The sequence below is a fragment of the Planococcus citri genome, chromosome 3 (genome assembly GCF_950023065.1).
Source record: "Planococcus citri chromosome 3, ihPlaCitr1.1, whole genome shotgun sequence".
Taxonomy (NCBI): Eukaryota; Metazoa; Arthropoda; class Insecta; order Hemiptera; family Pseudococcidae; genus Planococcus; species Planococcus citri.
The window spans coordinates 79976320-80000647 of NC_088679.1; the positions used below are offsets into that span (position 1 = coordinate 79976320).

A 24328-nucleotide genomic window follows, 5' to 3' on the forward strand; every position below is an offset into this window, starting at 1 on the left:
TTTGGAGAGAGTTGGTGAATTGATTCCTCCTTTGCGCCAAAACAGTTTTTTTTTCAAAATCACTCATTTTTTTGACGATATTGCTCCTTAGGGCCAAAAGTGTGTTTTTTTGGTGACAAGAAACACTCTCTCGAGTCCCAAAAAATGCATACTTTTTCGATCCAAAATTCTCATGTAATGCCAAAATTGTTCATCAGTGCCAAGAAGTGCTGCTTTTTGCGCCAAAACATAGATTTTTTTTCAAAATCACTCAATGTTTTTTTTGTGGCAATAAACACTCTTTCGTGTGCCAAAAAATTCCTATTTCGAGGCAAAATTTTTCATTCCCCTCCCCTCCCCCCCCAAAATCAAAAAAATCTGCTTTTTGCGCAAAAAGTGTTTTTTTTTTGTGACAGTGAATACCTACTCTCTTGAGTCCCAAAAAAAAATGCCTATTTCGAGCCAAAATTATTCATTCGTGCAAAAACATCCAATTTTTTTCAAAATCACTAACTTTTCGACAATATTGATTATTTTGGGCCAAAATTGAAGTTTTTGTTGTGGCAAGAAATACTCCCTCACATCCCAAAAAATGCCTATTTTTGGCCCAAAAAAAAAAACATTTTATTCCAAAACGCTCAAAAACATTAATTTTGTGTCAAAACAATGCTGTGGCTCTCCACTGTCAAAAACCATCGTCTTCTTACGTAGAAAAACTGGTACCATTTGTGCCAAAAAAGAAAAAACACTCCTCTTCATGCTAAAAATTCTCATTTTATACGGTTCAAATTACTCGAAGATTACATCAATGCAGATAAATTTTGATATCATTTTGAAACACCTAAATAATCTGAAAAATGGAGAATTTCAAAGGCCAGGGGCATTTTCTCCCAAAATTTGGAATCAAATTTGAGAACGTGATACAAAATAACCTCAACCAAACACTCGAACCTTTTTCAACCTCATTCAACGATAAAAATTGATTTTCATTCATCGAATAGTTTTCATCCTCTCTCAGCAATTTTGAACATGTATCTAAATCTCGTTCAGGTAGGTATTATCTCATTTCAATAGTGTTATCGCCATTGAAATTAGATACTTAAAGATTTACTTATAACGTGCTGAGAGATGCGGTGTGTGATAACAGGAGTCACAGCTGTTTCGCGGCGTATTACGAAAATCGCACGAAAATATCCCACCAATAAAAAAAAAAAAGTAGGTATTATTTGAAAACAATATACCGAGTAGGTAATCGGATTAAGGTCGAATTTCCATATTTAGATAAACAAACGCTCGAAATCAATTTCAATCATCAGATATGTCGGATATTTGGTAATTTTAGAAATACGAGTACCTACTTCAAGGTACCTACCAGGCGATTAAAAAAGGGCACGCGGGACCGACGATCAGTTTGAAATATTTTCTACCTACATATTGTTGTTGTGGTTTCGAGTGAAGAGGTAATTTTTTTTCTTATAGGTACCTATACTTATTCTAATGCAAATGTGCATACTATTGATAAATTTCAATAATTATAGAAAGAAAAATTAGGAAATACTTACTTTGGATACAATAAAAGCGTTGTAAATAGTTTGATATAGATTGTACACCATAATGATAAATTTGATATTTAAAGGTTTGCGATCCTTCATGAATTCTGGACCATATTTCGTTACGAATAAAAGATATAATGCGACTACACCGAGCACCGGCAGAGGATTGCTCATGAGAAACCATGTGTCTACTTCTTTACCTGTAAAACGCAATTTCCATCATAAATAAATAATAATCAATCGAGATAAGTAAGTAACGTAAGTAGTAATGCATCTGTCGATTCGAGGAGAAAAAAATGAGTAGTTAAGCTACTTTTGCAAAAATCTATCAACTTGTGAAATGAAATACCTATGTGAGAAGAGCTTCAAATTTACAAAAATCAGCTGCACCGATAAAATACTTGATTGGCTCTCGACAGCCATGAGGATGAGAGGGCACGAAAGCGAAATTTCAAATCAAGAGCTCTCATAGATTATTTTAAAGCTATTTCTGTAGATAATATAGGTACGTAATAGTCCGGCACATGACAATAGGAGTAATTGCACCCCCCCCCCGCCGATCCTCCGGGACAACTTTTTTCTTAAAGAGGACATCCTAAGGAACATTTTAATGCAAAGTTGCCAAAAAAAAAGTTGGCCTTACTTACAAAATGGCGGCCATTTTGATTGACAGGTCAGCCGAAATCGCAGATTTTGCGTTTCAACACAGGATTTGCAAGAAATTTTTCAAACTTTACAAAGGTAGATCGAAAGATCATGCAAAAATTCATCACCTGTCAAAATTTCAAGTGCTAAAGTGCGTTTTTCGATTTTTGGTGAATTTTTGAAAATCCAATTTATGCCAAAAATGAGGTAAAAAATCAAAACTTTACCAAATTGACCCAGAAAGCTGAACTTTGGGATATACCCTATTTTCGACATGCCAAATCGATTGGAAACGGTTTCAACCCGTTTTGAGCAGTTCTGGAGCCTCCAGCAGATTTTTGAAACTCGAAATTCCCACAAAATTCCATCAAATTGGAGTTGAAAAGCTAAAATTTATTCTAAAAACTAATTTCAATACGCTACGAAGTACTGCAGGTGAATTTCAAGTCGTTTTGGAGCCTCCAGCGACTTTTTGAAAATTCCTGAAGCCTCCAGCAGATTTTTGAAACTTTAAATTTTCACAAAATTTCATCAAATTTCATCAATGAAGAGTGATATTCCAAACCTCGCTTTGTCCATTTTCACAACTTTTCAGGAGAGAGGAAAAACAGTTTCCCTTTAAACGGGTAAATTGGCTTTTTAGGCGAGTTTAGCACTTAATTCGAGTGGACTTAAGATGTAGGAGTGTAGGTATACACATTACATCCATTAAATACTGCTGAAAAAAATTTCAATAAAAATGGACAAAGCGCGTTTTGGAACATTATCTTTTTTTTAATTTTTAGTGAATTGTCTATTTAGGTGAGTTTAACACCTCATTTTGGTAGGTTGATGATGTAGGAATGTGAGTTAATACTTCATCTAACAGGTACCACTGAAAACCCAACTTTGATAAAAATGGACAAAGCGAGTTTTGGAATATCACTCTTCAAATGAAGATGGAAAGCTGAAATTTACTCTACACTCCAATTTTAACACTCTCTGAAAACAACTTCAGGTGGGTTCAAGTCATTTGAGGGCCTTCAGCGACTTTTTTGAAAATTACTGGAGCCTCCAGCAGATTTTTGAAACTTTAAATTTTCACAAAATTTCATCAAATGGAGATGGAAAGCTGAAATTTACTCTACACTCCAATTTTAACACCCTCTGAAAACGACTTCAGATGAGTTCAAGTCATTTTAGAGCTTCCAGCGACTTTTTTGAAAATTACTGGAGCCTCCAGTAGATTTTTGAAACTTGAAATTTCCCCCACATTAATTAATCAAATGGAGTTGGCAAGCTGAAATTTACTTCGCAGACTACTTGGTGGTTTCAAATGGTTTTGAAGCTTCCAGCTACTTTTAGGAAATTTCAATTTTCCAAAAAAATGTCATACAACCTTTCAAAAAGTCGCTGTAGGCTCCAAAACGACTTTAAATCCACCAGCAGTCCACTTCGTAGCGTATTGAAATTAGTTTGCAGAATGAATTTCAACTCTCCACCTCAGTTTGATGAAATTTTGGGGAAATTTTAAGTTTAAAAAATCTACTGGAGGCTCCAGTAATTTTCAAAAAAGTCGCTGGAGGCCCTAAAATGACTTGAACCCACCTGAAGTCGTTTTCAGAGGGTGTTAAAATTGGAGCGTAGAGCAACTTTCAGCTTTCCATCTTCATTTGATGAAATTTGATGAAATTTTATTAGAATTTAAAGTTTCAAAAATCTGCTGGAGGCTTCATAAATTTTCAAGAAGTTGCTGGAGGCTCCAAAACGACTTGAAATTCATCTGCAGTACTTCGTAGCGTATTGAAATTAGTTTTTAGAATAAATTTCAGTTTTACAACTCCAATTTGATGGAATTTTGTGAGAATTTCGAGTTTCAAAAATCTGCTGGAGGCTCCAGAACTGCTCAAAACGGGTTGAAACCGTTTCCCATTGATTTGGCATGTCGAAAATAGGGTATCTCCCAAATTTCAGCTTTCTTGGTCAGTTTGGTAAAATTTTGTGTTTTTCTCTCATTTTTGGCCTAAATTGGATTTTCAAAAATTCACCAAAAATCGAAAAACGCACTTTAGCACTTGAAATTTTGACAGGTGATAAATTCTTGCATGATCTTTCGATCTACCTTTGTAAAGTTTGAAAAATTTCGTGCAAGTCTTGTGTTGAAACGCAAAATCTGCGATTTCGGCTGACCTGTCAATCAAAATGGCCGCCATTTTGTAAGTAAAACCAACTTTTTTTTGGGCAAGTTTGCTTTAAAATGTTCCTTAGGATGTCCCATGTAAGAAAAAAGTTGTCCCGGAGGATCGAGGGGGGGGGAGTGTGCTATTACTCCTATTGTCATATGCCGGACTATAAAGATGATTTATAAAAATCCAAACTCGTCTCACATTTTGCAAGCTGAATAATTTGCGAGTGAAAGCGATACCCAATGTCACGTGTTAAAGAAACAAAATTCAACTTAATTTAAACTATACAAAGATTTTAGTCAACTTGAACTTACTCGATATTAGGAACAGGTTTTGACTTTCTGGAATTGAATCTGTAATGGTGCAAAAAAATAACGCTAATCAGTAATGGTATAGGTAATTATACTTTATGGTTGTACGACTTGTACTCATAATTATGAAAAATTCGATTGTCATTCGGTTATCGAACAAATGTTCCAAATTCTCAGTCCAGCTACAAAATTGTCGAAAATAAGAAAATGTCGACGTCAGTTGTCTCACCACATCTGATTATTTCGTTGAAAATTCTGGATCATGTAGCATATATCGGTGGGGGGGAGGGGGTAGGTGAATAGTGGAGCAATGGTCATTACCTGCAGCGTGTTCGTATTGCGTTGCCACAGCCTCCATGATGGTTGTTCAGCGATACAGCAGGAATAGCGATATATTCGAGTATTTGCACTCCAATTGCGATAGTTTTTTGCGAATACCTTGCCAGGGGTTGGCAAACCTGAAAAACAAAGAATAAACAAAATTATAAATAGGTACAAATTTCACTATAAAAATCCCAAGTCGAGTTTAACTAACGCGTAATTTTTCACTAGTAAAATTATAAAATTGAATACACAATGAGGGAGATATCCTCCATAAAATATTACTCGCCATTAATTAATTGTTCTCAAAAAAAAAAAAAAATGATAATAATAATAAAGTACAATTAGGTATATACACACTGATGATATAAATGAGGTGATTCATGGCCTATAGTACAGTCACTGGCAATAAAACAAATTACTTGGTTTATATTATCCTTTCAACGCTTCGAGTCATTAAAATAAGCGACTTATTGTTAGATCAGTAATCGGCTGAAATATTCAAATATCGCGATGATTCGATACCTATTTATCAGATTAGCAAACACCAAACTCGCTTATAAATTTGTAAATCGCCGAATTAAATAATTATAAATATCGCTCGTACTATAATTACGTAAGTACATCAGTTTGTTAATTTTCCTAAAAAAAAAACTTGACTACATATGATGCATTGAAGCTTAAGTACAGGAAACCCCGGTAATATTTCATCATTATGACTAAATACGTGTGAACTGTCAATCGATTCGTTTTGTTGAAAAAAAAAAAAAACAACTATCAGATTAACACCTGAAGCTATTATAAGTACACGAATAAAATACCGTTTTCTTTTGTACCTACTACCTATGTACTTAATACAAGTAGCGCCTAGAAAGATGTTCCAAATTCAAACCACGTAAACAAGTTGTAAATTCAACAATGAGTAATTTTCCCACCTTACGTCTGTAAAATCGCGCGTAGGTATACGAATAAACGGGTTCTCTGTGTGTGTGTGTAGGTATAGTATTTTTTCAAAGTAATATTGCGACGTTTTTTTTTCATTCATTTGAACTGGTCAGTCTTTCAGGATTATTTGAATCAAAACAAAAACAATATCAACCTCCTGCGGCTATTTCCGCCTTAATTGAATTTGAACATCTTTTTTAAAAATACCTGGTGTTCGTATAATGGAATCAAAATGGTGAATTCAGCTCGTTCGACTCGAAAAATTGAAAAAAAAACAAGTTCGAATTTGCACCATTTTCAGTTTTTCAAGTACGATGCTCAAACTTTTTTGTGAAATACAAATTTTTTCGAGAAAAGTGAACCAATACGAATAATTCCTTCAATTCAACTCCCACACATCAAAACCTACTAGTTTTAAACTATTCTGGAGCCTGCAGGTATTTTTGATTTTTTCCAGAAATTTCAAATTGCTTCGAAGGGGTCAAAAATGAACTTCTAAAACAGTCGAGAGGATGCTCAATGCCCAGTGCCTCTCCAATAAGCCTAGATAAAAGTTATAAGTTCAAAAAAATCATTTTTGGCTCCTCCAGCTCCGGAGCGATTTGAAATTTTTGAAGAAAATTGAAAAATCGCCAGAGACTCCAGAATAGCTTAAGTACCTACCTATAGCAAATCTAGGAGGATGGTTTACTTTGCCGAAAAAATCATTACATTTTGTAAAAAGTTGAAGAAAAAGCTCTCGAAATAGCTTTTTTGAAAATTTTTAAAATTTTCAAAAATTCGCCAAAAACCCAAAAATGGGCTTTAGGAGTTGAAATTTTAGTTACAGGGGTTCTAAGGCATGCTCTTTCGATCTAATTCGGTTTCGTTCGAATCGGAAAGCACCAATTCAAAAAGTTCCCTTGTTGGGTACGTAAAAAAAAGAAAAATAATTTGGACTGCTGAAATATTGGTTGTAGGAGGCTCGGGCCATGTTTTTTGTTTCACTGATTGTGCTCCAGTTCAAATTGGAAGTATAGATACCTCAAATCGTTCCCTTGTTAGCTTTCAAAAAATGTCTAAAATTTAGAGCACTTTTTGAATTTGTAGATTTTGCATAATTATTCTAAACCTTTCAAATCAACAGCAAATTTTACCAAATCTCAAAACCTGTCCTCCCTCTTGGTCATGTAAAATTTTTCAACCCTCATCAGAAAGACTCAACAAAAAAATCTCAAACTGTTGCCTCCCCCTTGGTTATGAAAAATCCAAAACCCTTGCCTCCCCCTTGGTCATGTAAAATCCCAAACCCTTGCCTCCCCCTTGGTTTTGTGAAATCTCAATCCCTTGCCTCCCCCTTGGTTATGTAAAATCTCAAACCCTTGCCCCTTGGATGTGTAAAATCTCAAACCCTTGCCTCCCCCTTGGTTATGTAAAATGTTTCAACACTCATTAGAACAACCCAACAGGAAAATCTCAAACGGTTAAACCTTTTCCTCTACCTTGGTCATGTAAAATTTTTCAACCCTCATTGGAAAGACTCAACAAGAAAATCTCAAACCCAATCTTCCCCTTTGGTTATGTGAAATCGCAACCCTTACCTCCCCCTTGGTTTTGTAAAATCTCAAACCTTTGCTCCCCCCTTGGTTATGTGAAATCTTAAACCCTTGCCTCCCCCTTGGATTTGTAAAATCCCAAACCCTTGCCTCCCGCTTGGTTTTGTAAAATCTCAATCCCTTGCTTCCCCTTGGGTATGTAAAAGCTCAAACCCTTGCCTCCCCCTTGGTTAGGTGAAATCTCGAACCCTTGTCTCTCCCTTGGTTTTGTAAAATCCCAAACCCAATCTTCCTCCTTGGTTATTTAAAATCCCAAACCCTTGCCTCTTCTTTGGTTATGTGAAATCTCAAACCCTGGCCTCCCCCTTGGTCATGTAAAATTTTTCAACCCTCATTGGAAAGACTCAACAAGAAAATCTCAAACCCAATCTTCCCCCTTGGTTATGTAAAATCCCAACCCTTACCTCCCCCTTGGATTTGTAAAATCCCAAACCCTTGCCTCCCCCTTGGGCATGTGAAAGCTCAAACCCTTGCTTCACCCTTGGTTTTGTGAAATCTCGAACCCTTGCCTCCTCCTTGGTTCTGTAAAATCTCAAACCCTTGCCTCCCCCTTGGTTATGGAGCACAATCAATGAAACAAAAAACATGGCCCCAGCCTCCTACAACCAATATTTCAGCAGTCCAAATTATTTTTCGATTTTTGGAAATTTTGTTTGAAAATCCAAAAACGGCGATTTTCTAAAATTTTGGGCTCCTGAAAAATGCATTCGTAAATTTGATCTGAAACTAATATCAAGCCCCCCTCCTCCCCACCTCATCGACTTTTATAACTTCCTGTAATTTTGGAATCTCCAGCGCGATTTTATATTTTTCCAGGATTTTTGAATTTTTCTAGAAATTGTGAAAATTGATTTCTGCAGCTGAAAATCGAGTTCTGGCTTATTTTCGACCCATTCAACGAGTTCATTCGTAATTTGTTTTTTTGTTTTTTTTTATAACACATTTATAAAGCAGAAAATTGAATATTTTTGCCCAGAGTGAAATTTTTGAAACTCGAAATGACCCTATTTTACCTACAAAGAAGTTGCCCTTGGACCCGAATTTCACCATCTCAAGCCATTCTGGAGTCTAAGGATTTTCGAATTTCTCCAGAAATATTGGAAAATAATTTAAACAGCTAAAAAATTGAGTTTTGACTCATTTTCGACCTGCTTAACGAGTTTATTTACCATTGAGGCGATCTTCAGGAGAACGTCCCGAGTGTATTTCCTAAATTAAGAAATTTAGTGTACTTAAATAAGTAAATAGTCAATGAAATTCACTCAAAAAATCCGCTTGGACCCCTTCTCCCCCGCCAAATGTCAGTTCAACTCGCTAAACAAATCGAAAACAAGATAGAACTCGATTTCAAAAGCCTGTAGTTCGATGTCTTGATCTTTTTTGAAAATTTCAAAAATTGAAAAATTGAACTGGAGGCTTCAGAGTGACTGAAAAAGAAGGCGTTCAGTTCTGAATTTGATATATCCATTATAGCTTCAGAACTGATTTTCATAATTCTTATAGTAAAAATACCTATATCAGCAGATAGATTAAATTTTTCGTAAAAATCAAAGTATCGTAGACCAAATAGTCGAAATTTTGCACATTTCCCCATGCATCATCCTATTTATACCTAGGTACTTCTCGAATAAAGCTAAGAACCTCCCATCAGTCCCATCTACTTATAACCGCTGATTTTGCCAGCTCATTTGAAAATGGAACTTTCCACCTGTTGTTGTACAGTCACACTCTTGTCACAGGTATAGTGACCACCTTCAAAATACTATAAACTCTTTCGATTCGTATAACAAACAAAGATTCTTCTTTAAGAATCGTGCAGTGTCATTGAACAGCATCGTTCAAACCGATTACACGGTAATAATAATTAATCCAGCATTGATCGCGGTTTATTAAGGATTGAGGCGCCGTGCCGCAGGTGAGGTGTGTAAGTATTTGTTTGTATCCCACAAATGCATTTAATAGGATGCATGTAGGCGCGAATTACGATTTTCAGACTGGTTATTTCATTTTGCGGTAAACGAACTATACGCGATCTTTGTCTGGTTACCTCCAAAGGGTCATTTACTCGTGAATTTCAGAGTCAGACTGGTTTGCGAATCGCGTAGGCTACTAGATATCTTCCGCTATAAATAAGGCTGACTTGTTTACATCGGTTTGCGAAATAATTACGATAAACGGTTCTATACAAGTTCGAGTACGTATATAAGTTCATTAATGTAGGTACTCGTATAGTTGGTACTTGGCTACTTGCGTACTTATTGGAAGTGAAATCTTCCAAGAGATGGATTCAGGTGCCTACTTTGAGTTTGCAAGTTGGCATTGATCCTTAACCTATTATTCATTCGCAATATCTAAGTATCGTTTATGAGAATTGAGAAGTATTTTTAAAAACACCAAAATAGAAAAAAATATCAATTTTGAGAAAATTTAAATCGTTTTTTCAAAATTCGAGATTTGCGAAAGTAGACAGGAATAGACGAATTTGAAAATGACCGAGAATACAAACTCACCGGATCCGAAAAGGTAAAAAAGGATATGTCACAACGATAACTTTTCATTATTGAAAATATTTTTACATTTGTAGAATACGTTGAGATCTTCTGTTCACAAAGGCAAGTCTCATATGTGGACTTTTTCTAGCAAAAAGCCCCGAGGAAGGTATTAGGATTACGAAAAAATGATTATCTATTTTTTCATATTTTGTCTGTCTTCAAAACCGAAAGAGATGGTAAGCTTGAAAAGTGAAGAAAATGAAGACAGAGGGCGAACATTTTTTGAGGAATTTTGTGTAATGATTTTTGACAATTTTGATAAAAAAAATTTCTTGAATACTGCCCACACTATTGAAGATGCACAAACAATGGTATAATGACCTTGAGCAATTAGTATTTCAAGATTTGAGCTGCTGACGTTGATTTGAAAAATTGCGATTTTTGATATCGTGTGCCAATACTTTTAGTGTCCACTGTAGTTGATATTCTTAATATTCTTGGCAGTGTAACGTGTAGTACAGCAGTTTACTCGATCCGAGGTAAAATAATATTATTTTCAATCATAATTATACCTACACTAATAAAATCGGATTAAAGTTTTTAAAGGTTGAATCTACATATTAACTGCTTTAATTTTTAATAAATAACGTTTCAAGTGAAAATAACATAACATATCAATATTCCGGAAATTTCTTCATAAATAACAGCAAAATGTTTTCCAAATCGAGGAAAAATCCATCCGCGTATAAAAATTCGAACGTAGTTAATCATCATTCATTGAAATTGAAACAAGTTCTCGTACAGCTACACTACGATGTATTTAAATTAAGGGCATAATATTTTCCAATGGAAAATTCCCTGTATTCACACGTTTATAATTGATGGGTCGGGTCAGTGTTCTAAAATGAATTTGACGCACTCGCACAATATAGGTGGGTGTATGTGTGTGTCTGCGTAAGGAATAATTAAGTGCGTAAGCTACCTATATTGTATAGGTAGATATATTACGTCAGTGTAATCGCGTTACACCTAATTGTATTGTTTTTTTCAAACAGATGGATTTACATCGAAAATATATATATTTGAAATTATGATGATGAGTAGATCGAATGGAATTATACCTCATCGTGGATCCATAATAGGTAAATGAGTGACTGGCTCCTATAAACAGTGGAATTATTATTAGCATATCTGCGTGAACGAAAATTCTCGTAGGCTCATTAGATACGAGAATGAGAAATAAACAACTGGATGAATAGAATAGGTACGGATTATTTTCCATCAAAAATGAATAAGAAAAACTTATCAATTATCAAGTCTGCGCGAAGCTGACGGTTCCTTTCAAACAGTGGTGTTCAGTCGAAGAACAAAAAATGAACAAAAATCCGATTTTTGTTACAATTTATAGGTATCATTTCTGCGTCAGAATTCTTCTAAATATTATCATTTTGAAGAACAAAATCTTGAGGATGAGAATTGGAGTAACTGCTGGACTGAAACAGATACCATTAATACAGCTTTTCAGAGTTTCCTAAATGTGTTCTTGTTGCACTATGATGTGTCATTTCCATTTCGTATAGTGAAAGAGAAACAAAAAAGTATTATAAAATTCCCCCTACCCACCCAAATTGAAATCAAAACTGTTAAGCAAAATTTAATGGACCTTCATAGTATGTAGAAGACTTTTGACTCTCCATACCTAAAAGAAAAATATAAAATAACTAAACAAAAATATAAAACTTTAATTGAAAATGCAAAAAAAAAAACTGCAAATGATACATAGAAAACTCCAAACTGCCAAAAACTTGAACAAAACCTCATGGGAACTTATCAAAACAAAAAACAAAGATAACTGTATAGATTATATTATGGACCAAAACCATATGGTAACCAATCCGCTGGAAATTGCCTCTGCTTTAAATGAATTCTTTTGTAATTTACCAAAAGTAGACAACTTGAAGGATGATGAAAATCCCTTAGATAATTTAAACCCATTCAATAATTCTACATTCTTTATTGCACAAACAAACTCAGTTGAGGCCATGAATATAATTCACTCACTCAAAAATTCCTATTCAAAACACTACTATGGACTTGATATCTATATACTGAAAATAGCAGTGCCATAAGGCTTTTGACGTATTGCGGGTTGCATATTGGTTTGCCTGAACTTAATCAATTTGGTGGGCATTCTTATCAGTGAGTATCAAAATTTCATATTTTGAGCAATTTTCACAAGGTGTTTTTGAAATTTATACCTTTTATTTAGTTTTTTCTTCAATTTTAAACACTGTTAAGCCCTGTAATGGAAAAAAATCCTCTCTTCACCGAGTTTTAAAGAAGTTAATAAAACGTCTGTGAACCTCGACAAAGAGCGGATTTTTTTCCATCACAGGGCTGGACAGTGTTTAAAATTGAAGAAAAAACTAAATAGAAGCTATAAATTTCAAAAACACCTTGTGAAAATTGCTCAAAATATGAAATTTTAATGCTCACTGATAAGAATGCCCACCAAATTGATGAAGTTCAGGCAAACCGATATGCAACCCGTGATATGTCAAAAGCCTTATACATTGCTGAACCATTAGCCAGCCTCTTCAACATGTCTGTTCAGGAAGGAGCCTTCCCCAATATCCTTAAGGTCAATATCGTGACACCTGCGTTCAAAAAGGGTGATAGAAGTGCCATGAATAACTACAGACCCATTTCTATAACATCAGTGTTTTCCAAAGTTCTAGAAAGCTTATTCTATAAATGTATATCAACATTTTTCAGTGATAATAATTTGTTACACAGCTCCCAATATGGATTTTGCAAAAACAAAAATACAATAAGTGCCATTCATCAACTTATTCACAATATCTTGGAAAATCTCCACAACAAAAATGACATTATAGGGTTATTTTGCGATCTTTCAAAAGCATTTGATACGATTAATCATAAAATATTGCGAGGTAAACTAGAAAATTATGGTATTACATATAGAGGGGTGGCTTTCAATTGGAGCACATCCTTTCTCAAAAATAGAACTCAAATTGTTAAGACAGAAAATATAAATGCAGAATACTATTTCTCTGAACAACACCCAGTTGAGCAAGGAGTTCCACAGGGGTCAATATTAGGACCTGTGTTCTTTATTTATTATGTCAATGACCTTCCAAAAAATGTGAGGAGTAGCTTGATCCTATTTGCAGATGACACTACAGCACTGATTCCTATGAATATGGGTGTCTCAGTACAGCAGGTTGTGAATGATTTGGTAGCGTGGTTCAAAATAAATGAAATTAAATTAAATGTTGAGAAAACAAACCTATTGTATTTTAGTCACAGCACACAAAATTTAAATTTGGCACTGCCTATTACTAAAGTTGAATGTCTAAAATTTTTGGGAGTATGCATCAACTCCAGCCTAACTTGGACTGTTTTTCAACTCCAGTCTAACTTGGACTGATCACACAGACTATTTAGCTGGGAAACTATCATCAATAAATTACCTATCTTCTTTGGCAATTAAAAAGTGTCAGCTATGTGCAAACTTTAAAAATAGCATATTATGGAATGTTCCAGTCTAATATGGCATATGGCTCAATGTTTTGGGAGTGGTAATATCAGACTTATGCAGAGAATTTTTGTAATACAAAAACGAGCAATAAGAATCATCTATCGAATGCAAGTCACAGAATCATGCAAGAATGTCTTTCTTTCAAATGAAATTTTAACCTTACCCTGCTTATACATATATCTGATAGCCCAAATTGTGAAGAAGGGCATAGTAAAATTACATACCCCTCAATGTAGTCATTATACGAGGGGTGTTTCATAAGTCATAGCCACGCATCTGTAGCTCAGCTTCTATGAGAGCTACAGAAACGAACGACCGCTCGCTGGATTCAGCAGGATTTTTTGAGTTGGAATACAAAATTTTGTGTCGCTAGGTACATTTTTGTGTGTTTGACACTCATTTGAAGTGAAAAGTCATCTGTCGCGTCCGTCCAAATTTGGTAAATGACGTGCAGTTGTCAATTTTCACGTTGAGGAAAAAATTTTGAGGAAAAAAAATCGCCGATCTATTGAAAAATGTTGATGGAGAGCGTGCCATGCCATTTTGAACAGTTAGAGCTCGTGTAGGATGATTTAAAGTGGGTAGAGAGCGAATACTCGACAAAAACGGAGCTGAAATGCCAAAAAACGCAGCTGACAGTGGGCTCGGCCTTTCAGCTCGGTTTTTGTCGAGTATTCGCTCTCTACCCACTTTAAATCATCCTACACGAGCTCTAACTGTTCAAAATGGCATGGCACGCTCTCCATCAACATTTTTCAATAGATCAGTGATTTTTTTTCCTCAAAATTTTTTCCTCAATGTGAAAATTGACAACTGCACGTCTTTTACCAAATTTGGACGGACGCGACAGATGACTTTTCACTTCAAATGAGTGTCAAACACACAAAAATGTACCTAGCGACACAAAATTTTGTATTCAAACTCAAAAAATCCTGCTGAATCCAACGTGCGGTCGTTCGTTTCTGTAGCTCTCATAGAAGCTGAGCTACAGATGCGTGGCTATGACTTATGAAACACCCCTCATACTAGAAATAGCCAACAACCACATAGCACACAGTTCAGGACTAAATTTTACCAAGCTAGTATAGACTTCATGGCTGCAAAAATTTATAACAAAATTCCAAATAAAATCAAAATTATTTTCTAAAACTCTGAAAAAATGGCTGCTAAAAAAAGCATTTTATTAAATAGATGAATATATGGACACTGTTACATAAGTGAGTGCATTAGAAACTGAACTTTCAGCGACTCCTTGTATTTTTGATTTGAAGGGCTAATTGTGAAAGTCGCCTTAGTCAGCAGTGATTTTTGTACATAATCAATGAAAACATTGTTGTCCTGCTTCAGTGATAATGTAAAAACTTCATGGTCAAGTATTAAAAAAACATCCCGATTCGCGCAGTGGCAATTTGATTGGCACTTTTTTTTGCCATTCTTGGCAAAAGAGTGGTAAAGCTCAAATTGAAATGAAAACCAGACGAAAATGCCAGTGATGGCAATTTTGAAAACTTACTACAATACAGATTACACTCTGTTTATGCTAGTTTTGACAAAATTTTGCCAACGTTTACAACATTTTGCCAATAGTGACAAAACTTTGTCCGTTAAATTTCAAAAAATAATCTATTCGCAGAAGTGGGGAAGATAAGATGAGATTAGGCAGAGTCGAGCGCATGTTCTACTCTGCCTCGTTGGTTACTTCATACTTTGGTTCAGTTTTCAGTTGATGGTGAAGTAGTGAACACGTTGTACAGAAATTTGGTTAGGTACCTATAATTGATGCGTGAAAATGTCGTCTGGAAGTCGAAGATGAATCGGTAAGTACCATATATCTGTATACATCTATCATGGGATAGGTACCATGACTTTTGTTTTACCTTGTTGTGGGTATCTGTAACTTCCTATACCTATGCACGTATGTATTTTGTGAATTGATTGCAAGTGATTCAGACGTTATGTTACAGTGATCGTTGAGGAAATCACATCATCTGGTATCATAACTTGGGTGTATTTATGCTCACCATGTACCAGCCAAGTCTTTAGATGATGCAGTTTCCATAATGATAGTCTAATGAAAACAATACTGTAACAACGTCTGAATCACTTGAAAACCAAATTACATAATATGCGTGTACCTACTTACAACAAGATAAAACAAAGCACATGGTACTAATGCTACAATGAATGTATACAGGTACATATAATTAGGTACAGATTGATTTTCGACTTCAGACATTAATTGCATCATTCCCTGCAACTTTGACCGTTAAAATAAACGATTTTCAAATTTCAAATGTGTTCTTTACAGGTACCTAAATCAATTGCCATAGGATTGCCACTGAGTGGCAAAATCATTGGCAAAATAATTGCCAATGAGATTGCCAGCAGTGGTAAAACAGAGGCAAAATAATTGCCAATTAAATTGTCACTAGTGGCAAAACGGTGGCAAAACATTTACCAATGAGATTGCCAACAGTGGCAATCTTATTGGCAAAATTTAATCTTTTGCCACATTGGCAAAGTTAAAATGCTGTCATCTCATTGGTTGGAGCTTTGCCATTATATTGCCTTTTTTTTGCCATTAGTACACCTAGTGGCATTGGCAAAATATTTTGCCATTTGCGCGAATCGGGATCTTCAACTATCCCAGAATGCATTACAATACTCATTTTTCCCTTTAAAATTGATGAAATATGAAAAAAAAATGTTTAAAGTTGTGTGAACAAAAAAATGACTAAGGCGACTTTCACAATTAGCCCTTCATTTATTATCTTTCAATACTCATGATCATTCATACAGCGTTATTGTTTCTTTTTTCATTTTTTTGTATGGATAATCGATAATTTTTGGATGTTGTAAATAATTCTAAGAATTTTTATAAATGTATAAAATATCTCAATTTTTTAGAATGTATTTTTTTCTAATTTATTACAATTATGTTGTTTATTTTTTGAGGTTTTTTTTTAGTTTCTATTATTTTTATTGAAGGCATATATTTAAATATCGGTGCTAATCCTATACCTCTATAATGCTGTACACGGCGCCTTCATTTCATTTTATTTCATATTATTTCATTTTATTATTCATTTTTTTATATCTTTATCATTTCCTACACTGTTAGTACGTACCTACATAGGTCGACTTTGTAAATGCAGCAATGCTGCCTATTGCAAAAAATAAAGTTGATTTGATTTGATTTGATGATCAATTTTTTGTCATTTTTTTTATCAAACTGTAAAATAACTAAAATAAGGAACCACATCCACCAATTTTCCAGTCCGCAGTAACGTAACACTTTTCTTTTTAAAACACAAATCATCTAATGCCCATTAATACCTAGTAAATAATTATTCATCTCGCACCTCGATTATTAAATTTTCCATCCAACTGGAGCCATTTAATCGATTCACTCGACAAGCGACTGTATTAGTATAGTAGAAGAAGAAGAAAAAATCGAGTGGAAAAAAACGAATAAACGCGTAAACACGCGTTCGAACAGATAAATATGAAATTAATTAAGTATTTCCACATTTCCATTTAATAAAACTGGATCTCATTGACCTAATGCGTAACGCGTACCGTACGCACATATCAGAATCTTCGACATGCCATTTAGAAAATACACGTTAGGTACTCGTATAGTAGTACATTCGCCGATGCCGATATCCAGACCGTTAATAAAACACAAACTTGACTCGGGCTCGCACAAAGTACACATCTAATCTGTCTAAGTCCTATTATTATGCCAATTTTTATCTTACACGTTGTACGAATTATACTTAAACTAATAAGTACACGCTGCGAGTGAGTAGAAAAGCACTTAAAAAACAATGAAAAAAAGTAACGTCCTTGGTGAAAGGAAGATGGTACATTTTTCATCCCTATACACCTACATTGTAATATGCATTTAGACAAGTGAGAGAGAATCTTGTTTAATTCTCAAGGTAGCCTGTACAATGTACAATACGTATGTATAATCGAGCGATGATTAAAATGAGTACATTAAACGTAATATTACACGTCGTCGTATCGCCGTAGGTATTAATGGCCAACGAACGTTTTGTCGCTTACTTAGTTTTTTTATTCTATTTTTACTTGTACATATTATATTGTTTCATAGATAAAAATTCCATTTCGTAATATTATAGATATAATTGCACTTCACACGCAGCCATCAACGATGCGTAACAGCCACCGCGTGCCTGGAGAATGGTGCACTGTGCAAGCTGTACACTACTTACCGAGATTGAAATATTTTTTTCTATCAAATAGTCGAGATAAATGTGAAAATATACGCGACGATGATGGAATTGATTATAAGGTCGAATTGCGAATATCAATTAACGAAGACAAGATATGTACTCGCTGTACAAATGTATGTACATTACCTACATATATGTACAAGCAAAAGCAAGTTATATGTACTTACTTAGCTACATTTGTGTTACGTCAATACGATGCTATATAGCTATAGCTACTGGCTTCTTTAGTCTTACGAGTATGGTATACAGTGGGCATAAAAAGTATTGGCACACGTAGTCGAATATCGTTATTTTTTCAAATTCACGTTTGGGACTCAAATTTTGAAATAGCCACATAGTAGAATGAAGAAACCGAAAAAAATCAATTTTACGTCAAAATTTCTACATAAGGTCATGTTGATTTGCCAAAATTGTCAAAAATACATTGCATAAAAAAGGATCTTTTGTGGAAATTGTCAAAGAAGTCTTTCTTGTTGCTGAAATTGTAAGAAAGTCCCGTTCTGAAATTTCCAAAAAAAAGTCTCGCTTTTCAACATTACAAAAAAGTTATTTTTTTGTAAAAAATTTTCTAACAATTCCTTTTTTTCAAACTTGCAAAAAAAGTTCTGCTTTTTTTCGAAAATTGTAGAAGTGTACTTTTTTTTGGCCAAAGTTGCTACGAAGTTCTTTTTTTTGGGGGTCAAAGTTGAGAAAAGACGTGTTGGGTTTTTGCCTGAACAGCAAAAAAGACTTTATTTTTTTGTCAATGTTGCTTTTTCTGAAAACTGGAAAAAATATTCATTGAAAAAGTGTTTGAAACTCGCTATTTAATGAAGAAATATACGAGTTTGACTCCCGATTATCAGAAGTCAATTGGGGCGAGGAATTTCGGATAGGTTCTACGCCCTTCTCCCTGCCCCCAGCCCTTTTTTAAAAAAGTCGAAAAGGTCTCTCAACTGACAGAATAATTTTTAAACCAGAAAAAGATGAATCGAAAGGGCATGCAAAAATACATCACCAGTTAAAATTGCAGGTGTTAAGGTACATTTTTCGATTTTTGGGTGAGTCAAAATCACGTTCGAGCCGAAAATGTGGAAAGTCAAAGTTTTTATCAAATTGACTCAAAAAGCTGAGCTTTAGAACGTACCTAGCCCATCTTCAACCCCCCCTCTTCCTAAACCGATTGGAAACCGTTTCGAACTGTTTTGAGTAATTCTGGAGCTTATACATTTTTGAATGTTGAAATTTACTTCAAGCTCCAATTTCAACAAGGTGAGTCGACTGGAGACAGTTTTAAACCGTTTTAGAGCCTGATTTTGGCGTTGAAACTTTCTATAATGAAAATATTTTTTTTTACTTCAAAAATTGTAAATTTTTATTTTTACCTCTGATTTTTAAAAGCCAAAAGGCTAAAAACCCCACAAAAAATTGCAATTTTTGATTTTGGATTTCATTACCATTAGTAGGGGTACCAAAGCGAAAATTATCAAAACAATGGCATCGGAAAGATATAAAATTTTTGCGATATTCCTTCGAAAGGAGACCATTTCCCGACCCCGAAACCACCATTACATTTTTGAGATCGAATTGCAAAACCGATCCTGGGGTTCCCAAAGTTGTGAAAATTGAGCACCTCCGTTGTCATCTGTTTTGGCCAATAAATCCTAACCCAAGGGGGGTAGAGGGGTGCTCGTGGTCTCAAATAACTCGTATTGGATCACTCTTGAAATATCTACCCATGATTGTTCTCATTTAGTGATACCCAACATTTCAGTGGTTCCCAAAGTTGAATTTTTGTATTCCAAGTTTTTGAAGTCACGCATTCAAACGAATATTGCCAGTAAATGAATTTTGCAATCAGAAAATGTTTCAGATAAAAAATTTGCAAAATTTTATGACGATTTCAAAAATGTGTAATTTTTTTCCTTAGCATTGATAGGGGCCGAGGTGAGGGGACTGGAACGTCAAAAAACGTGATCTAGCAAAGTTGCATCCAAAACTGAATTTGAATTTCTCACGAGGTTTTACCGTTGAACTGTTCTCTTCAGTTGCACTTAAGATTGTTCTCGATACACGCAACCACAATCCACTCCCCCACGCCTCACCCCCCCTCGCTAGAGCTTCAATAACTACATACTAAAAGTGCCCTCCCTGAAATAGCTTCACTTATGAGGTTATGTTGCTGAAGTGTTGACTCCAAATGAACTTAAGATACCTCTCGATGCACTTGGCCATGATATCCCCCCTCCTTCTGTTACTGCTCCATTATCAATAAAAGTACATTTTTGAACTTGAAAGGTGTAATATTTTTACAACAAAATTATTCTATGAAATAAAATGAAAAAAGAAAAACAATAATTTATTATAGGATAGGATTAGGGGTTGAAATGCTGAAATAAAATATACATGTGTAGTGACAAGACAATCAGGCCTTTTTTGTATTTCCTTCTTTAGAGGACGCTAAATTGTAAATTGAAGTTGCAATTCCCCAATTTTCATAACCCTGCCTGGTGGCTGGTACTGTTTTGAGAAAAAAATCAAGGAAGTACCTAAAAAATATTTTTGGAAGTACATAATTATAAGCTTTTTGAAATGAAAAATTTTGGTCACTTTTTTTTGCTCTTCCGGTAATAACATTCCATAATTCGAAATTCTCAGTGTGGCAAACTTTATAAATTTTGTATTTTGATAATTTTGACATGAAAAAATTCAAAATTCTTTGAAAAAGTTACCAGAATTTTTTTTAATTCTTTCATTTTTTTAGTTTTGTTTGGCAATTTTTCGATATTTTCGAAATTTCCTTTTGGGAAAACTTCTACACTGCATCCCTCCACCGCACTCCCTCACAAAATAGGCTCCGGTGGAACTGGTGACAATACTTTATTCCACTCACTTTACCTCAAAAATGAAAGATGGATGAGATGTCTTTAAAAATAGAATTTTTAATCAATTTCAATTTTTTTTTCAAACTTTATTCTGCAACTCCAAAATCGAAAATTGAAATTCACATTTGCAGAGAAAAATCACACTGGACATCAATTTTCACAACTTTGGGAACCCCTGGATCGGTTTTGAAATTCGACCTCAAAAATGTAATGGTGGTTTCGGGGTCAAGAAATGGTCCCCTTTCGAGGAAATATCACGAAAATTTTATATCTTTTAAATCACTAGTATAGTCGTTGGTATACGAGTATGTTGTATATCAATTTCTGGCGTGAAATGCAATCTTGGGGTCAAAAGTGGACTTCGAGTGAATATGGAGGCTCAAGTGGGGGTGTGGGGGTTGATTGTGGATACGTGTATCGGAAAATACATACGTAAAGTTCGTTAATTAGAATCATCACTTCAACAACATAAAACTCATAAGTGAAGCTATTTCAGGTTCAAAGTGCACTTTTAGTAGGTATTGAGGCTCTAGCGAGGGGGGTGAGGCGTGGGGGAGTGGATTGTGGATGCGTGTATCGAGAACAATCTCAAGTGCAACTGAAGAGAACAGTTCAACGGTAAAACCTCGTGAGAAATTCAAATTCAGGTTTGGATGCAACTTTGTTAGATCACGTTTTTTGACGTTCCAGCCCCCTCACCTCGGCCCCTATCAATGCTAAGGAAAAAAATTACACATTTTTGAAATCGTCATAAAATTTTGCAAATTTTATATCCGAAACATTTTTTGATTGCAAAATTCATTTACTGGCAATATTCGTTTGAATGCGTGACTTCAAAAACTTGGAATACAAAAATTCAACTTTGGGAACCACTGAAATGTTGGGTATCACTAAATGAGAACAATCATGGGTAGATATTTCAAGAGTGATCCAATACGAGTAATTTGAGACCACGAGCACCCCTCTACCCCCCTTGGGTTAGGATTTATTGGCCAAAACAGATGACAACGGAGGTGCTCAATTTTCACAACTTTGGGAACCCCTGGATCGGTTCGCGAAAAAAGTTGGAAAATTTTCAGTCTACTCCCCCCCCCCTCCCACCGGTCACGTTACATCACTTCATAACGCCTCTGAACTGATTTCATCCAGCCTTGAATGAAAACTTTTTGTTTCTTTGGCGACCTTTAAAATTTTCAAGCACGATCTTCTACTCCAAAAAAACAATATTTTTGGGTCTAGTTCTAAGATTCAGTTATAGATTTTTCAAATAGAAGTTTCGGTTTCGTTTTTTTTTCTTTTTAGGAAATCTCAATTTCTGCCCCACCCCACACACTTCTTCACCCGTGGAGAAGGGGGGGGGTGTCAAAAATTACATTTTAGGTAAAATCGGGATAAAAATTGAAATCAGGAAGTTGAAAAAATGTATATTTAGACATCTCACCTGAAAATACGGGAAAATTCAATTTTAGCCCCCCCCCCCCGAAGTCAAAAATTACATTTTGGGTAAAATCATTATTTATGAAAATTGAAATCAGCAGGCCAAATAACATACATTAGGGCACTCCGCTCGAAAATATAGAAAATTTCAATTTTTCCCCTTTTTTCGGGCTATCTCACATTTTTTTGAGTAACATCAATTTTTTTTTCGTGAAGTGGCGCTCAGTGGCAGAAAATGCCTAATGACTGCTGAACCTGAAAGTACACACTTGGAGGAGGCTTTTGGCTGAGAAATTTTTTGGAACTTTGCACATTTTTTTTAAATGTTTCAAACTCTGTAATTTTGATCAATTTCAACACTTGTTTCGATATCAACTTATCCAAAAAACAGTCAATAATGTTGAAAAAAATGGATTTTTTTAACATGTGGAATAACTAGAGACACAGTGTGGTTCTTTCACGTCATATTGGCCGCAGTTCGGGGGTCCAAACGTTCAAACTACTCGTAGTTCTTGCAAGTGAAATACGAATAGATCCTTTCAAATATCACAGATTCAAGTAGGTTATACTACTTTTTCGTCATCATTCTCAACTATGGAGTCTAATTTTTGGGACATGCGGCAACTTGGAGAACATTTGTTTGCAGCGTTTTCAAGGTAATCGAGCGTGGTTTCAACAGTATTCACTATAAATTTCAAAAGTTGAAAATTGAGTTTTTTTAAAAAAAGAAAACGCTAAATTTTCAAAAGTTTGCCAAATTCTGCAGCTAATTATTCAAAAAAATTTTTAAAAATCCAGAAAGCGTATATTTCAATGATATGTATTTACGATTATGAACTTTGCGTGATAGAATCCGCAAAATCACGAGGGGATAGAGGGGAGGGAGACCTCTAAATGTCGATTAAAATGTAAAAAAAATTAAATATCGTGTGACATATCGTTTTCCATGTTTTTGAAAGCGTTTAAAACGAATATCAATTCATTTTTTTATTTTTTTTATTTTACCCTCTCCAGCCCCCCTCCCACCGTAATCTGATTTTACATTAGAAAAAGTTGCGATAAATTCTTGACATACTGTCAGATCTTCAAAAACTTTGAAAAAATGATCAATTTCTGACGCTTTGAGTTTCACTGAAGGAAAGATAAATTATTGAATCTGATTTTTGAGAAGGAACTTGAAAAAAAAACAATAAAATGGAGAAAATTATGTCAAACTTGAAATTCGTTTTATACCTACGAGGTTTTTCGTCTAATCAGACTTTTGAGTTTTAAAAATTTATAGAGAAAATCCTGTAGAGTTCCTATCAATGACATTTTCATCACAAGTTTAGGGCAAAAAACAAAAATTCGTGATTTAAAACTTTCCTCATCGGAGAGAAGGGTTTCCCGCCATTTTTTTGCGTTCCGACTTGATAAATTTATGCGATCGTGAAATTTGGCCTTGATTTTGTAATGAAAAAACTCTCATGTGGTGATTACTACCTTGCACAAATTTGGAGGTTAAATTATTATTATTAGTAGGTTTTTTCAAAAAAAAACCAACAACAACAACATCAAAAGGATGAAATCATTGGCATCATACGTATAATTGTATCGAGATTCGATCTTCCTACGTCAATAATTATTCATTTTGAAAATTAAAGAGGGAAAAATTATCGTAAAACGTGCGCAAGTTTTTATTTTTTAATCAGTAACTGAATTCGTTATTTTTGCAAAAAAAACTACTGCCTACGGGTTTCAAAATTTCTATCTCCACTGCAACATTTCGTACTTATCTACACGTGGTAGGTAATCATTCAATCGATACTACAACCCTTCTCAATAATTACACGGTTATTTAAACGTAATTATTCAAGTTCAGGTATTTGAACGTTAATTAAATTCGCGCTAAAAGTGAAAATGCAATAATGACGTGAAGATAAGTAGAAGTACCCATAGTATAGATAGGTACATATTTGTTATTAGACAAGTACATAACTATGTAATTATCTACTTAAAATTCGATCACTTTTTTTGTTACTTATTATAATTTTTATTTTTACACCGAATGACGTTTAAATTGATGCCTTTGAGATCTGAGCATCATTTTAGTATGATGGATGGATAAATTATTCTTAAAATTGTAGATATCTTGTATATGTACTTTTATACGATGATGGAATTTCGCTGTGATGAAAAGTTAAAAATATACCTGATC

General features: G+C 34.6%; 1 protein-coding gene across 1 annotated transcript in view; it reads right to left on the reverse strand.

Annotated features, from left to right (window-relative positions):
* The window catches only part of LOC135839648 (very long chain fatty acid elongase 4-like), a 64039-nt gene that overhangs the window by 25289 nt on the left and 14422 nt on the right, over positions 1-24328 (reverse strand). The window contains exons 2-4 of the mRNA XM_065355770.1: positions 4975-5111; positions 4657-4695; positions 1542-1732 (exon numbers count right to left, since the gene is read on the reverse strand). Coding sequence (XP_065211842.1) covers positions 1542-1732; positions 4657-4695; positions 4975-5011 — 267 coding nt within the window. The 5' untranslated portion in view covers positions 5012-5111. The remainder of the gene's footprint in view (positions 1-1541; positions 1733-4656; positions 4696-4974; positions 5112-24328) is intronic.